This window comes from Vanellus vanellus (genome assembly GCF_965231255.1).
Source record: "Vanellus vanellus genome assembly, chromosome: 12".
Classification (NCBI taxonomy): Eukaryota; Metazoa; Chordata; class Aves; order Charadriiformes; family Charadriidae; genus Vanellus; species Vanellus vanellus.
In genome coordinates, this window is record NC_138917.1 from 23,495,864 (window position 1) to 23,510,707 (window position 14,844).

The window sequence follows — 14,844 nt, forward strand, 5'->3', positions numbered from 1 at the left end:
TTTTACAGGACAATACTGACAATGAAATCTTCCCAATTCACTGCACAGCCCAACGCCAGGGAAGGATCAGTGCCTGCAGTTGGTACCTACCCACCTGAGTAGCCATGGGGGGCTCAGCCCCAGGGAGGAAAGGCATCAGCTGCTCCCAGACTCTCCCTGTTACTGGCGGAGGTCTGCGGCCTCCCCTCTGCAAGCCTTTCCACAACAAAAGCAGATTGGTTTGAGGCAGGGAAGGGCAGCTTCAGCACAGGAAAAGACTTCCGCTCCTGTTATGCTGCTTTGCTAAACCTCCCCTTTGATCCCTGGGGAAAGGGACAATTTGGCAGCTGGAAGACTATTGTGTGCCTCTTGCTCTAAGTAGCTGCTAAAGGCTTTGTTGAGAGGTGGAGCAAGTTGTTTAACTACACAGCCAACAGAGCGGTGTCCTAACAGGCAGGTAAGACCAATTTGTCACTGCTGGGAAAACAGCTTCAAGTAAGAAGAGAATGAAAAATCCATTCCTATATACTACAAGTGGACAGCCGGAGTTTTTGTCATAGGTAGAGTACCACAAACCTCATGGACTGAAGACAGATCCTGTCTCCTCTACGGAAACCTTACTATTTTTCCTCTCTTGTGTTGTTCATGTCTGTGCTATCCCTTAAACAGCAAGGGTGCCAATCAAAGTCAAATTCAGAGGGAAATTCTAACACCTGGGGTCCTAAAGAAATTCTTCAGCACTTTCTGCAGTGCTAACATGTGCAAGTTAAAGGATCCATCAAAGGAGAAGAAGCCAGAAGCAGACTTACAGAGTCAAATGTTTAATAACTTTCCAAGAGTGAGCATTATGTCTGTATTTAGAGCATATATAAAATAAGAGATGGAAAACAAGGAAAGAAAAAATAAAATTGGTATCTTCAAGAGGGCACACTTAACCCCGTAATTCCTGCTGAATCTTCTCTTTGGAGGCACAGTGGCTGCTTGGAGCAACCCCTCTGTGCAACACAAGATCAGGTACCAGGCCACTTGCAGTGTTTAGGCTCAGCACTTTCAAAACAGCTAGGAAAACTCCGATTCTGTACAACTCACACACCAACAACATCGTCCCAGACCTGTTACATGGTTAATTGTGTCCTGTCCAGAAGAGGGATATCAGATGAATCAAAGTTACCCCAGGCAAGGTGAGCTGATCTAAAACTTGGTCTCAGCAGGGCCTTCTCTTCCACCTGCTTTTGTTTTCCTACTGACCCCAAAAATTTCTCGCATCTCTTCCCAATGTGGTGTTATTGCTGGACAGAGCAAAGAGAAGAAAGGAGACACTTATTAGACTCAGCAGCACCAAGACAACTGTACTGTGAGGACTCCAAGCGTTCCCCAGACACCCCCGGGAGGCTGCTACAGCCCAGAGGCAGTGACAGGTTTCCCCCTGGTGTTAACACTGCCTTCTACCCCCCACTAACATCAGCACCCAACATCTTCCCACAGCTCCTTGGGATTTTGCCCATTCCTTTCCCTTCTCTGGTAAAAGAAGCTCCTGCATTGGGGCAGGCCAGCCCTGGCAAAGAAGGTGCTTCCTCACAAGCCTCAAGACTGCTGCCGATATGCCAGGGACTCCTCTCCCATCACCACAAGAGCAGAGCTTCGCATCTCCTCCTGCTGGGCAGCCACAACTTTGCCTGTCCCTTTCCCACCTCATAGCACCACTGTCTGCACTGGGCAGGGAAGAGATTAGAGTGGATTGAGTTTGGGCTAGAAGGACACAAACAGCATCTCTCCTGGAAGACAAGTGGGGAGCTGCAGCTAGCTCTGAAGAGCAAAGCCACTGTGCTGAGTCATGGGTGAAAGTTCTGGAGAGATACCAGGAGGCTGCCACCCTGCCCAGAGTCCTTCAACCCAAACAGGAAGAACATGGGGAGCAGCTGCACAGCTCACCCTGCTCCTAGATGAGAATAACTTCCACATGTTTTGGCAGGAAAGCCACTCAGCAAGGCACCCCCTGACAGACTGCTCACCCTGGCAACAGCAAGGGTGCTACCTGGCTGATAGCCAAAGCTAGTAAGAACTCTGGATTGTGAAGGCAGCGGGCGGAGGAATGCTAGCCTGGCCCAGCTGCTGCTCCCACCCTCCTTGCCCACAGCTAGCTCACCTTGGCCTTGTTCTGGACAGGCAGGTACAGCTTGAACTCAGCTGGGAGCTCATCCTCTGAGTAGAGCCGGTCAGAGAAGTACACTCGTCGGATGCGACAGTTGGCGTGGATCTGAGAGTCAGAACAAAGAGTCAGGCCATTTTCCATATGTTCTTTCCACATCCAGCTTCACTGTCATGCAGCAGCAGGGATCCCTTGGCTCAGCAGCTGGAGAAGAGACCTCACTGCCTCTCTCCGAATCTGACAGGGCATCAGAGAAGAAACGTTGGCCCATGCCCTCTGCTTTGCATTAGATGCTCTCTCCAGTGATGCAAGATGGCTCAAGAGATTTGGCCAAGCTCTAGCATCTCTGCAAATTGAGATCTGCCTTAGTCGCTTAGAAGGTTCTTTGCTACGAACCCACCTCTGCCTCTCCACTGAGAACAGCATTTGCCAAAACACTCTCCGCCTCAGTTTGCTGTGTTTTTAACACTGCCTCTTCAGGGCCTCCCTGAGGTCAGGAATGAGACTGTCCAGTCTGCACTGCCTCCACTATCAGCTGGCAGTGAAGGAGTCGCTCTAGTCCCCCCCTTCATGGGTATGTGAGACATTTCCCCATTGACTGCCTGCTCATCTCAGGTCTTTACTAGCCAGGCACCCACTCAGTCGGTCGCTGTCTGGCATATCCAGACAGTAAGGCAGCACACAGCTAATTTCTGGCTGACCTCCACCCAGCAGGATGCACGGCATGCTGCAGGGAACTCTTGGGGGACTGCAACTCCTACCGTAACTGACGGCCAGCAAGAGAAACAAGACAGCAATGGGCTCCTTCATCCCACTCTAGTCCAGAGAAGCGAGGCAGCACCAAGACTTCTGCTGCCTCAGTCGCATTTTTGCTCCCCTCCCACAGTGCTCTGTAAAAAGCAGGACTGGCAAAAGAACCAGTCAGGGCAAAACTTGGATTCCCAATATCCAGCAAGGCTGTCCCAACCAGCAGAAAGATTACCTTCCCGCTGTTTTCTGTGGGCAGGACATGCCTGCTTCTCACCTGAACTCTAAGGGTCTCGATGTAATTTGTCCCATAAGCCCGGCGCGTGAAGTCTGACAGGTTGAACTGGATTTGGTTCCAGCCATCGTCCAGCCGCATGGGCATGGTGCAGATGAAGGGCTTCACCCGAGTCGTGCTCTGGTAGTTACTCGCCCGGAAACGCCGGCGTACATTCTTATCATCTAGCACCTGGGGCAAGGAAGGAAAACTGCTGACCCCAGGGGCCCCCATCTCCCTGAGACAGCAGCTGTTCTAGACTCAGGCTCTACTCGTCTCTGAGAGAGGGGTCTCCTACTCCCACCCCTCCATTTCACAGCAGAAGTATTTTTAACACAGGGAACAGACCCATTTTCAGGAATAGCAACAACGTGCTTGTGAGCTGACTGACACTCCCATAGCAGAAAACCTGACACATCACATGGCCAAGACAGCAAAATCATTTGGGGGGACCACATGCGGTCTGGGACAAGTTCCAACAGAAGACTGCGGGCTCCCTGGCACCTTCCTCGCTGGTCCTTGGAAGGGCGTCCCTGCTACACACTCCTCACCTGCACTTCAAAAGTGAAGTATTTCTTCAGGTTCTTGATGATCATCACTAGGAAAGGTAGTTTGATGCCCAGGGTCTTCTTTGGGTCAGCAGGGCATGTGATGTACGTGGTACTGAGGGGGATAGAAAAACACTTTAGGATCTCACACAGCACAAAGCACACAGCCCGAGTCCCAAGTCTCCCCCTTGACCTCATGAGGTCTTGGAGGCCAGTCAGAAAAAGATAGCTGTGATCCTAAGATCTCACCAACAACCAGGGCTTCCTGTAACAGGAGTGAGAGTTTCAGAGGTAGCTGCAGGGAGGACAAGAGAAAAGGCCCAAAGAAATGCATTCAAATCCCAGTTTCCTCACCCTGGGCATGAAACACCTTCCTGGACAGCTTCACCTCCCCAGTTTCAAGGCCACGTCAGCACTGCTTCTTAACACAACCTCCTCTTGCCCTTGACTGAACAGGTAGAGCCCTCCAGAGCACAGCAGAGGCCCCATGTGCTCTATATGGCTGGGAAAACAGAGGTCATGAGCCCTAGAAGTACACGTCACGCCTGGCAAGTTCTGTATCAACACATCTTGGGAGGAAGAGAAGCGTTGGCTCAGCCTGTCTGCAGAAGAGGAGTCTCCGCTGCCCTTATAAGGAGCGCCCTGCTCTGAATCACCCCTGGAGAAGCCTTGGAGACTGAACCCGCTCATGGAGCTGGCGTCTCTCTCCCCAGTTGATGGAGACGAGGTTGCTAAGTGAAGCACCATAAGCAACTCCCCTCATAAATCTCCCTTTGATCTTCCTGCTGTCGGGAGAGCAGCTGTCACATGGGGAGAGCAGCAGAGCAAGCCTAAGACAATAAAAGATGCAGAAGGCAGAGTGCTGCTTTCTCAGTAATTGGCAGCACTGACTGGGGACCGGGTATCAAATAATAGCTTTTTTCCCTGAAGTGATGGAAAAATAATGGGACTATATTTTTATTTTTTATTCCTTAGCCCCACTGAGGATGACAGAGAGCTCTACAAGCACATCCAGGAAAAGGCACAGTACAGTGCCACAGAGGGGTATCAGTGATCATATTCTTCAATTTACTGACAAAGACATTGTGGTAGAGAAGGAGATGTCTGCCAGGCACTGACATCTTTCACTCTGCTCCAGAGCCAATCCCCCAGGGAACACTAGGGCAGAAGATGATGCCTTCTCCTACCTGACATTAGTTCCTTCGATCTCCAGCACCAGCGACTGAATGTCATTGTCGGTGATTCGCTTGATGTGGCCATTGCGCACCTGGAAGAAAAGTAGGGCAGTCAGCACAGACATTACTTGAGAGGGAAACAAGAGGCACCCACAGCTCTATTGAGAGGGGCAAAAAGATCCCAGGAGGACCCATCTATGTTTGCTTGGCTCCTATTGTCCTGGACATCACTGTTTCCAAGGCTTTGATCCCTGCCCCAGAATGCCAGGACTCCAAGCAAGAGTTTATGGCCCAGCATGCTGCACGGACACCAAGTGCAACACTTCGATTTATCAAAATATGCTACAGTGAACACAAGTGACTCAAGCCTTGTGTTCGAGGCCCAAATAAACAAACATAAAAGTGTCAGAGCAAGATCAAACCAGAGTGTAATAAGGGGTAAAAACAAGTACGAGCAAAACAGGGGCAAGTTAAGGGAGCCACCAGCCAGCCACCAGTCACCACGGGTCTTAGTCTCTACTGCTGGGCATGGCTGACTGCCTCTGTGGAAGAGCAGGACCAGAGGACAGAGCTTGGTTAAAATCCTTCATAATTACAGCGTACGCAGGCGCAGAGCCATCATCTGCTCTGCTGAGGGGCACAGGGATTTGGCTACTCGGATGCAGCCAGCTCCCCACAGAGCTCAGGGAGGCCAGGGCCAGAACCAGGAGCCAACACAAATTCATTTTTCTCCACAAGCAACACGGCTGAATCCCAGAGTTTGAGGATTTATTTTTATTTTAATGAAGCAGCTTACTTCCCATCAAATTTATCTCCATTTAAAAGGCACTTTTGCTAATTAAGCCCTCTGCTCTTCCCCAATGCTAGATCAGCAAATTGCAACGCTCCTTCCGGCTCCATGAATTAATTTCTTTAGCACCTATCACCACTGCTAATATAAAGGATACATTAAGCTTCTAATGGGTTGGTTCCAGTCATGAGCTACAAAATGATTTACAGGTTTAGCAATTCATCTTCAAAGTTCATTTCTTCAGAGGGACCTACCCAGTGACGTTGCATACATTTGCTGGAAGAAAGAGATAAGCGTTGTGAGCAGCCCCCACCCCCCGTCTTTACACTAAGCAGTTGCACGAAACCTCAGCCTGGATCACCCAGCTGCTGCTGCTAAGTGCAGCTCACCCTGCCAGTCTGCTCTTAACTCTGCTTCAAGCCCGCACAGATACTTCCAGAAAACATTAAGCTCAGAAAGAGGATCCTTACAGGAGAACCACATCTCTCCTTTGCATCAAATGCAATTCCCATGGATTCATAGGTCTGTTCAGGAGAAAGCAACTGCCTGAGGTCTGGATAAGTTGCACTTTTTTTAAAAAAAAAAAAAAAAAAAAAATCACCAGCCCCAAAGAAGCAGTGTACCTCTCTGTATTTGAAGCAATGATTGGCATACGGGAAATTAAATCCTGGAAGCCACAAGGATACAGCATGTGTGCGGACTCAACACTGGGAAATAACCCTGCCTAAGCAGGTGACAGTAGTGCACAACAAAGCCTGCCTCCACGCCACGTAAGACAGCTTTCACCAAGGATAGCTTATGGCTCCACAGAGGGAAAAAGGTTCAGGTTTGGGCTTCTCTGGAAAGGACAGTAACAGAGAAAACAGCTAAACATGCTTTAAACCAAGTAGTCAGCAGTGTTTCTATCTGTAACCAGGTCTCCTTCCTTAGCCTGTGAAGGCTTTTCTTCCCCCAGTTACAGGGACAATGAAAAGAAGCCCCTCTTCCTCCTCAGAATTGCCACAAACAGGATGAAAGACAGCAGAAAAGAGAGAAGTACAAAACGGTCAGATTGCAGCAAAGCCCCTCCTCCTGGTCCTACCTAGCTCAATCTAAGTTTTTGTGAGCTGCACTACTGCCCAGCTGTAGGGAGACAGTGGCCGGCTCACGCAGGCACCCTTCCACACAAAAGCCAGCCTGTCTGCATGTCCCTGCAGCCAGCGCTGGCAGGACAGACACACAGACATCTGGAGCAGGACATCCAGCGCCGGCTGGATCAGAAGTTCAAGCAGTCTCACCTTTTCAGTAAGATAAGGCTGAACAGCATGAGAAGTGCTCACCGCCAATGGTGGCTCAAAGTGCTGCCCTCTAGGACTCGATGGTGCCAAAAGCCCCAGCTTGGCCCCTTGGCTCACTCCAGAGCTCAGCTCCCTCCCTGCTGGAGGCCGAGCTTGCCTCCTGCCTGCCTCGGGAACCACCTCCCAGATGGAGGACATGTTTTGGTCACAGCCAGAGGAGCACTCCTCTTCCCCTGCCAGCTGTGGGGGTCCCTTCCCAATGGGCTCACACAGACCGAGAGGCGACCTCTGGCTCCATCAGGCACAGCCACCAGCTCTGTGTGGTGCAGGGCGGGAGGGACAGTCCTGCTGTGCTTGTAGTGACTACTCAGCAAGAGCTCCCCATCTTCAGGGGCCTTCCCCTACCTCATGGAAGCTCAGAAAGAGAAGATTTCAGAAAACTTTAGAAATCTAAACTAAACACGCCACATTTCTACTTGGTCAATATTTTCTAGCCATCTTAAGCCTAAAAAGGTGGATTTTTGAAGCTGGAAAAAAAGGCAATACCCCTCTTAGAAAATAAAAGTTCTTCATATGCCTAATATCCTCTGAAACAGGACAAATGGGATGTTACCTGCTGCCTAAAGACGAGATGGAAAAGCTTTTTTTGCAGATGCAAACCTCAAATCTCAAGGGGTTTGGAGGAAGCAGCAGCTTCACAGTTAGTTGTGTCTGAACACATATATTTCTTAGGGCTGCCATTGCTGCTAGCAACACTAGTCAAATGTAACAAAGACCAGAGGAAAAGCAGAAAGGGGCAATCTTCCCCAGGCCCAGCCACCCACCCGCCAGCAGATGGGACACTACAGTCCAAGGCCGACCTCTGGAGGCTTGCTCCCGCATTGTTGCCAGCCGCCCCGTTGTTAGGCAATGGGCTTGTGCCAGCAACAGCAAGCTGAAACACGGCGGGCACCATCGCCCAGACTACTGTAGGCATGGGTACGCCCTTGCTGTGGGACAGGCCAGCACTTCTCAAAGTCAGCGGTGGGCCCAGAACAGGCATGAGGCCCTTATGCCACCTCCTTCCCCCAGGAGGGGAGAAAGGGCAAAACAAGAGGCAAAAGAAGGAGCTACTTGGCTGTGCGGGATCACTTGGTGCACACAAGTTTAGGGAAGGAGGAGTGAGCAGCACAGACTGCTGCATTAGAGATGCAGAGATCTGGGACACCCTGGACAAGGATGCTGTGTAAGAGAACTAACGAGTCAGCCAAGGACTGCAAGAGAGGACCCTGCCATGGCATTCGCAGGGACTTGATCCTGGCTGTGCTTATCAGTGAAACTGCTATCTGCATCCTGGTGGCAGAGCATGCGCTTGACATTCAGACAGTTATTGAACATTAGCTGACCTTCTGCCCTCCCAACAGCATTTGAAATTGCTAACGATATTCCACATCGATGCGCCAGCAGAAGGAATATGGAGAAATCGGCAAGACGATCGACAGGTTTGACAAGATTCATCAAACTGTTCCCATCTGCTCTGCAGAAGAGTGTCAGCAAGCCCCCTGGAGACCGGTTGGTGTGTCTCCACGCGTCAGCGAGGGGACCATGGTGGCAGGACGCTGCAGGAATAAACAGAGAACTCTGAACAACAAAGTGCTGGAAGGCAAACAGAAAAGACCTTGCAAACAGGTCCCCAAACCAGGCACATGCAGTGCTGGAAGGCAGGAGAAGAGAGCACAGCCCAGCAGTTACCAGATCTCTGTGGACGAGGCCGAAGGAGAAACCTCTGTCTGCAGGGACAGTGGGACAGTCACCATGCTCTTCCCACGGTCTGAAGACTTCAGTCCTGCCAGAGTCTCCTGGGACAGGATGCTGGTGGCCAGGACAGATGGGCTTGGCAGGGTTTGCTGCCAAGGCCTGTCCAGAGCTTACCCACAGCCCCCAAAGGAGCAGGGAAGAACTGTATCCTACTACTTAGAGGGAGGTTACAAATGCTCACAACAAGGAAAGGCTTCCAGTGCCCCATTTCTATACCTATATCAAATGAAGGAGCCTCTACTTCACACTGTCTCCACCAGCACAAGCAGTGCGCATCCTACTAGGGCTGAACAAGAAATGGTTTCCCCCATGTCACAAAAGCTCAAGATTCCCCACGATCTTAAAAAAAAAAAAAAAAAAAAAAAAAAAAGGAAATCACTGTCTGCTGGTACATTTTGCAAGGATAAGAGAATCCACATTCGGACAGCTATGAATACAGTAATCAGGGCATTCACCTAGGACATGGGAGAACATCAAATTCCTTGTTTCCAATTCCCACCAAAACTACAGGTGCACTTTATGCAACCCTGAAGAGAGCAGTGATCACTTACTTACACAAAGTGATTCTTCCAGAAACCTTAACCCTCTCCTGTGGCAATGCCACAGCTGGAGCATTCCCGGGATGTCTGTGTTTGGACAGATCAGTATTTTCCAATAAATAAACAAACAAACCAACCCACTGGAAAAATCCCTCACCATTTCTGGACATTTACTCACTTCATGAACACATTGCCCAAGCCAGATGCCAACCTGCCCCTCTGCTGCCAGTCTGGCAGGTTCTTGCCTCGAGCCAGAGAGGCTTCATCAACAACTTAGCACCCAGCTCCCTGCTTGCAGCACCCAAACCATCAGCAGCACTTCCCCATGCCGTGAGTTCACGCAGTCTTCGCACTGCCCAACACAAGACTCAGCAGCACGAACAGGGTTTTCTGAAGGGGCTGAGCAGGTGAGATGCACCCACGCACGGTGGGGTGAAGACCTGAAGGATTCCTCTTTCTCAGCTCCAAGGCAGTGAGATGCCCTAGGTGCCACCCTTCACCTCCTGCTGCTGCAAACACACCATGGGTGCCAGATCAGGAATGCCAAAGCTATTACAAACCCACCACCCAAACTCCTTTAAAATGGAAATGCAAGGCAAAAGAGCAAGCAACATTGATATCTGCAGGCACAAAACCCACTCTGGTTTCACACCATACCTTTGTGAGCAGGGCAATCCTCACAACAAGCTCGCCTCAACTGGCCGTGTTTCCTCAGGACAGACAGACCTCTGAGCGAGGAAGAGCACCCGCACACAGCCCTGCTGCTCACAAGGACACAGGGCTGCTGCCACCAGACAGTGCCAGAGGAGCCCAGCCACATGCAAGCCCCACAGCAGGTGATGGAAACAGCCTGCACACCCATCTGCTGTTCTTGGGAAGAGCAGCACTAATTTTTCATTAGTCCTTTCTGGCCAATCCAGTGACTATTGCACCTGAACGGACCACTGCTTACGTCCACCCTGCAAGAAGAGCTCCTGCTGGCCACCCCACGAGCTGCACAATTGCAACAGTACCACCCTGCACAGGACAATTCATGTTGGAAGGTACCTCAGGAGGTCTCCAGTCCAACCTCCGCCTCCAAGCAGGGTTAGCCCAGATTGCTTATGGCTTTATCAAGTCTGGAAGCATGCAACATGCTTTTGACTAAGACTCTTTAACGTGTCTCATCCTCACACCATCCAAATAAGCTGCCAATCCTTTTTTAAAGTCATGAATATTTGTGCAAAAGCCCTACCACAGGCACATGCAGACAGCGGGGCAACCAAGTTCTCAGAGCTGCATGGGTAGCCCATTGATGGCAAAAGGGATGGGTCTGTGCTGCCTGTCCCCCATCCCACGACTTGTAAATGCTCATTTGAGCCCACTAAGGTCAAACACCACTGCTGTCCATTGAACTGCCTTGAAGGCTTTCACCCCTGCTGAAACCACAAGAAATTCAGGTTAGGTTCAAGAACAAGTAACTGAATACCCATTGCAACCTCAGAGAGGGGAGCCTGCTCTCAGACAGCATAACAAGTGTTTTGCCAAATCGCTTTTAGGCAATGATGCAACCATGGGTGCTTTGCGAAGGGGACGAAGCAGCAGGTCTCAGCACCTCCAAGCTTCCTGATACAGGTCCCCTGAAGCAAGATACCCAGGAGAAGGCAGGGAACTTCTTCAGGAGACTCCAGGGACACCTTATAGCAGCCTTCCAGTATCTGAAGGGAGCCTACAGGAGGGCTGGAGAGGGACTTTTTACAAGGACATGTAGTGATAGGACAAGGGGGAATGGCTTCAAACTGGAAGAGGGGAGATTTAGAATAGATATTAAGAAGAAAGTCTTCACTGTGAAGGTGGTGAGGCACCGGAACAGGTTGCCCCAAAAAGCTGTGGCTGCCCCATCCCTGGAGGTGTTCAAGGACAGGTTGGACAGGGCTTGGAGCAACCTGGGCTGGTGGGAGGCTTTAAGGGCCCTTCCAACCCAAACCATCCTATGGTTCTATGACCCTCAGCAGAGCCACTCCAGAAACCGACAGGAAGGAAAAATAAGCAGATCAAACATTCATGACTTCTTGTACCCTCTAAAAGCCACCACACAGCCTACCTTTAAATACCTTTAGCAAGCCTGTTTAAAAAAATGGGTCACATAGGAGAGAAGACCCCCACCCTCCATTATATCCAGCTACCATAGGGAAGCGTAATTTTGTTTTCTACTGCTTATTTCCAGCGTTCGACGTTTTTTGGAGCCTCTCGCCACGCTGCATCTCCTCACACCGGCCCTGCCCGCTCCGCTGGCGGGGCTCTGCTGCTCAGCAAAGGCAGAAAACACACTTCCCTCCCCCCCCGCAAAAAAAAAAAAACACAAATCCCCGGAGGGCTCCCGGTAACCTGGCACGGGAGGTCTGCCGAGAGCGGCCCCAAGGGTGCCCGGGCCCCACACGGTGGGCCGTCGGCGCCGAGCCTGCCCCGGGGAGGCTGAGGCGAGCGGCCGCGCTGCTTCCCCGGCCCCGGCCCCGGCCCCCCACCACCGGCACCTCGTCCTCACCTTCTTGTCCCAGATCTGGAGCGGCTTGCTGCCGATGCTGTACAGCACCGAGAGGAACCCGCTCTGGAACGTATTCTTGAACATGCCGGGGCCGCGGCTGGCCGGGCCGGGCCGGGCGCTGCTCTCCCTCCCGCCACCGCCGCTCTGCGCAAGGATACGTCGACAGTACTCTCTCTCTCTCTCCTCCCTACGCCGATCCCTCCGCGCTTCCGGGTGGCGGCGCCGCCGTCACCAGGGACCTACTTGCCGCGCCTGCTGGCTGACGCCGGATCTACTTCCGCCCGCCGCTGAGGTGGTGTGGAAGCGCGCGCTGCCATGGCAACGGGGATGGGCGGGGCCGGGGGAAGGCCCGGGGAAGGCCGAGCGCTCTGAGGGAGTGTTTCTCAGTTCGGGCTCTGCCGTTTCCTCCCGGGGGCCTCCGCTTCTCTCCGTGCTGGTTTTATGAGACCAGAGTGTCTGGACGGTGTTTACTGCAATTTGCTGCTTCCCTTAGCCCCAGGCTTGCTGAGTTCCCAAGCTTCACTTGTCCCAGCAGGTGATGCCCACCCGTCTGTCCATCCATCCACCTGTCCGTCCATCCATCCTTCCGTCCGTCCATCCATCCTTCCGTCCGTCCATCCGTCCATCCATCCTTCCATACGTCATTTGTCCATCCACCCACCCATCCATCCGTCCACCCATCCATCCGTCCATCCGCCCGTCCATCCATCCACCCATCCGTCCATCCACCCACCCTCCCAGTCCTGGTGCTGCTGGAGCAGGCTGTGGACACGCCCAGTGGAAATCCAGTGCGGCTGTGCATGCCAGCAGCTTCGTTAACACCCCAGTGGGGAACACCCTTGGCTGCACCCTGCACCTGTGGACCTGCATTTTTGGGTAGCACTACCGCAAAGTGTGAGCACCAGGAAGCACTTCCTGTTACTCCCACACCGTTTCCTGACTTGGGTCTCCCAAGACGTGGCTGGCCCCTTTCCTGGACCGCTGTGGCCCAGGGAAAAGCAAACACCTTTGATGGGAGTGGAAGGGAAGGATGTTCCGGTCACACAATGGCAGTGGGCACGTCCCACCAGGCCGTTTCTGATGCTGTCCAGGTGGGAGCTGGCCGCAGCCATATGCTCGGAGCTCTGTTTCTTCTGCGCATTAATGTGGCACTAACAGGGTTGCGTCGGTGCTGGAGGCTGCTACCTCGTTAGGTGAGAAACTGCTGGGACATCTGCAAATCCATGCTGTCCAGAGGAGCCTCCTGCATATCAGCCAGTGCGGGAGGTTGTCCCAGTCCTGCCTTATGCTTGCTGTCATGGTGGCATTTCCTCAGACAGCATTTCAGGCCTGAACTGCTCCATCTCCGTGCAGAAATGGGCTGCATTCTGCACCGGCTGACACCAGAGATACCCATCATGAGACAGACCAGTAGGAGGAAGGAGCAGGAAAGCTCTCGAACACAGCGGCACCGCCCGTGCAATACCTCCAGCTCCTGTTGCAGTATCAAGCACAAACGTATTTGCTCAAGCAAATAAAGGTGCCCGAGGAGTGAACCTCCAGAAGAAAACTTTCCCAAAGGCAAGAAACCAAAGCAGCTTCCCTCGGGTGTGAGGAACAGCTGATGGGATGTGGCTGTACACCCTCTCCCTCCCTGCCCTCCACCACCTGCCACTGCTTAAGCCAAAACAGTGCCTCTGGCCTTTGCCCGTACCGCTCGGTGAAACCCTTCTGCACTCAGGAGTCACAGAACTCCTTGCAGAGGAGCAGACGGGTGGGCAGAGCCCCCTCCCTGCTGCCCGCCTGCCATTTCTTCTTCTTCATGGACCATTTCTTTGTCCGGGGAATCTCTGGGACATGAGGGACCCAGGGACACGAGCCAAACCCAGTTCATCTCCAGAAGCAGCCTATACCTGCACACGAGCAAGAAGCAGCAGTGTACACCGTACAAGCCTAAATTTCCATGCTGTTTACTTATTTTTAATTGTTAGTGCATTTGGCTCTGGCCTGGCCTCCTGCAGAAAGCTTTATCTGTTGGAGGATGTTCATCTTCGTGCTCCAAGATAACAGTGCCAGCAACAACCCTTATCTCTTACTGCGTGACTGTAAAGAAATGTGGGGGTTTTTTTGCCCTTTTTGTGAGCCGGGATAAGATGCAGTACCTTGACATCATAAGGGGGGGCTGATGCACAGCTTTACCGGGGTGAAAATGCTTTCCAGTACAGCCAGGGCCTCACACCGCTGAAGAGCCTTAACGGGACCATCTTGGGCTAGAAATTACATTTTTAAACTGAAATATATTACATTTCTTCCTGCTGTAATAACACCCGTAGCATCTATTTTCAATGTACAGACACTAAACAGCATACAAATTACCATTTTGAATCAGCTTTATGGTCCTGCACTTTAACTCTGGGCGCGCTGTATAGCTCTTGTTGCTAACTAATGCCCCATCCAAATCCCGCTGACAACCCCAGTGTCATCTCCTAGTCGTGCTTGTCCTTCCCTTGGGTTACAAATGCTCTGACCATCCCTCGCAGCGTCCAGGTTTGCAGCACTTTTTCCTTCATTTACAACTCCTCGCACAGACGAGTGGAGAAATGACCAGCTATATTTAGTCAGTGGGTTAGAGTACACTTTACATGGCATGATTAAATAACTTCTTCCCTGAATGAGATGGTAAGAGACAACTGGGACAAATATCCAGCTGCCATTCCTGAACAGCCTGCTCTTTCACACGCTCTCCGCTTACCGTCTTAATGTCATGTTTTGCTGCAAGCGATGTACGTGGAAATACATCGTGGTTTCACGTTGTCCCCGTTTCTCAATGAATTTCAATGAAAAATAATACCCGTTGCCTCTCCTCCTTCCCCAGGCATGTGTGGCCTAAAGGTGAGGGCAGATGCAGAGAAGCCTAACGAGACGTTAACGCATGTGGATAGTCAAGACCAGCATTCGGAAAGAGGCTACTGGGAGATGGGTTTCAGTGAGACTCACACACCGATGTTATCCACCTGGAAGATCACTGGGAAGGTGTTGCTGTTACATCATCCCCCATCCCCAGTT

General features: G+C 51.7%; 1 protein-coding gene across 2 annotated transcripts; it reads right to left on the minus strand.

The window, feature by feature from the left end:
• Nucleotides 1–784: 784 nt before the first annotated feature.
• On the minus strand, nucleotides 785–11,961 carry CFAP20 (cilia and flagella associated protein 20; the record flags this gene model as incomplete). 2 transcript variants are annotated; one of them, XM_082489413.1, is made up of 6 exons in its annotated part: nucleotides 11,800–11,961; nucleotides 4,885–4,964; nucleotides 3,701–3,812; nucleotides 3,153–3,341; nucleotides 2,126–2,236; nucleotides 785–1,268 (listed from the first exon to the last, which is right to left on the minus strand). In XM_082489413.1, the coding sequence occupies exons 1-6, from the start codon at nucleotides 11,881–11,883 to the stop codon at nucleotides 1,263–1,265; spliced, it is 582 nt and encodes a 193-aa protein (XP_082345539.1). In that variant the 5' UTR covers nucleotides 11,884–11,961. The 2 variants fall into 2 exon arrangements, with proteins under 2 accessions (XP_082345539.1, XP_082345538.1); XM_082489412.1 differs by lacking the exon at nucleotides 785–1,268 and having other exon boundaries at nucleotides 2,117–2,236.
• Between the last annotated feature and the right edge of the window lie 2,883 nt (nucleotides 11,962–14,844).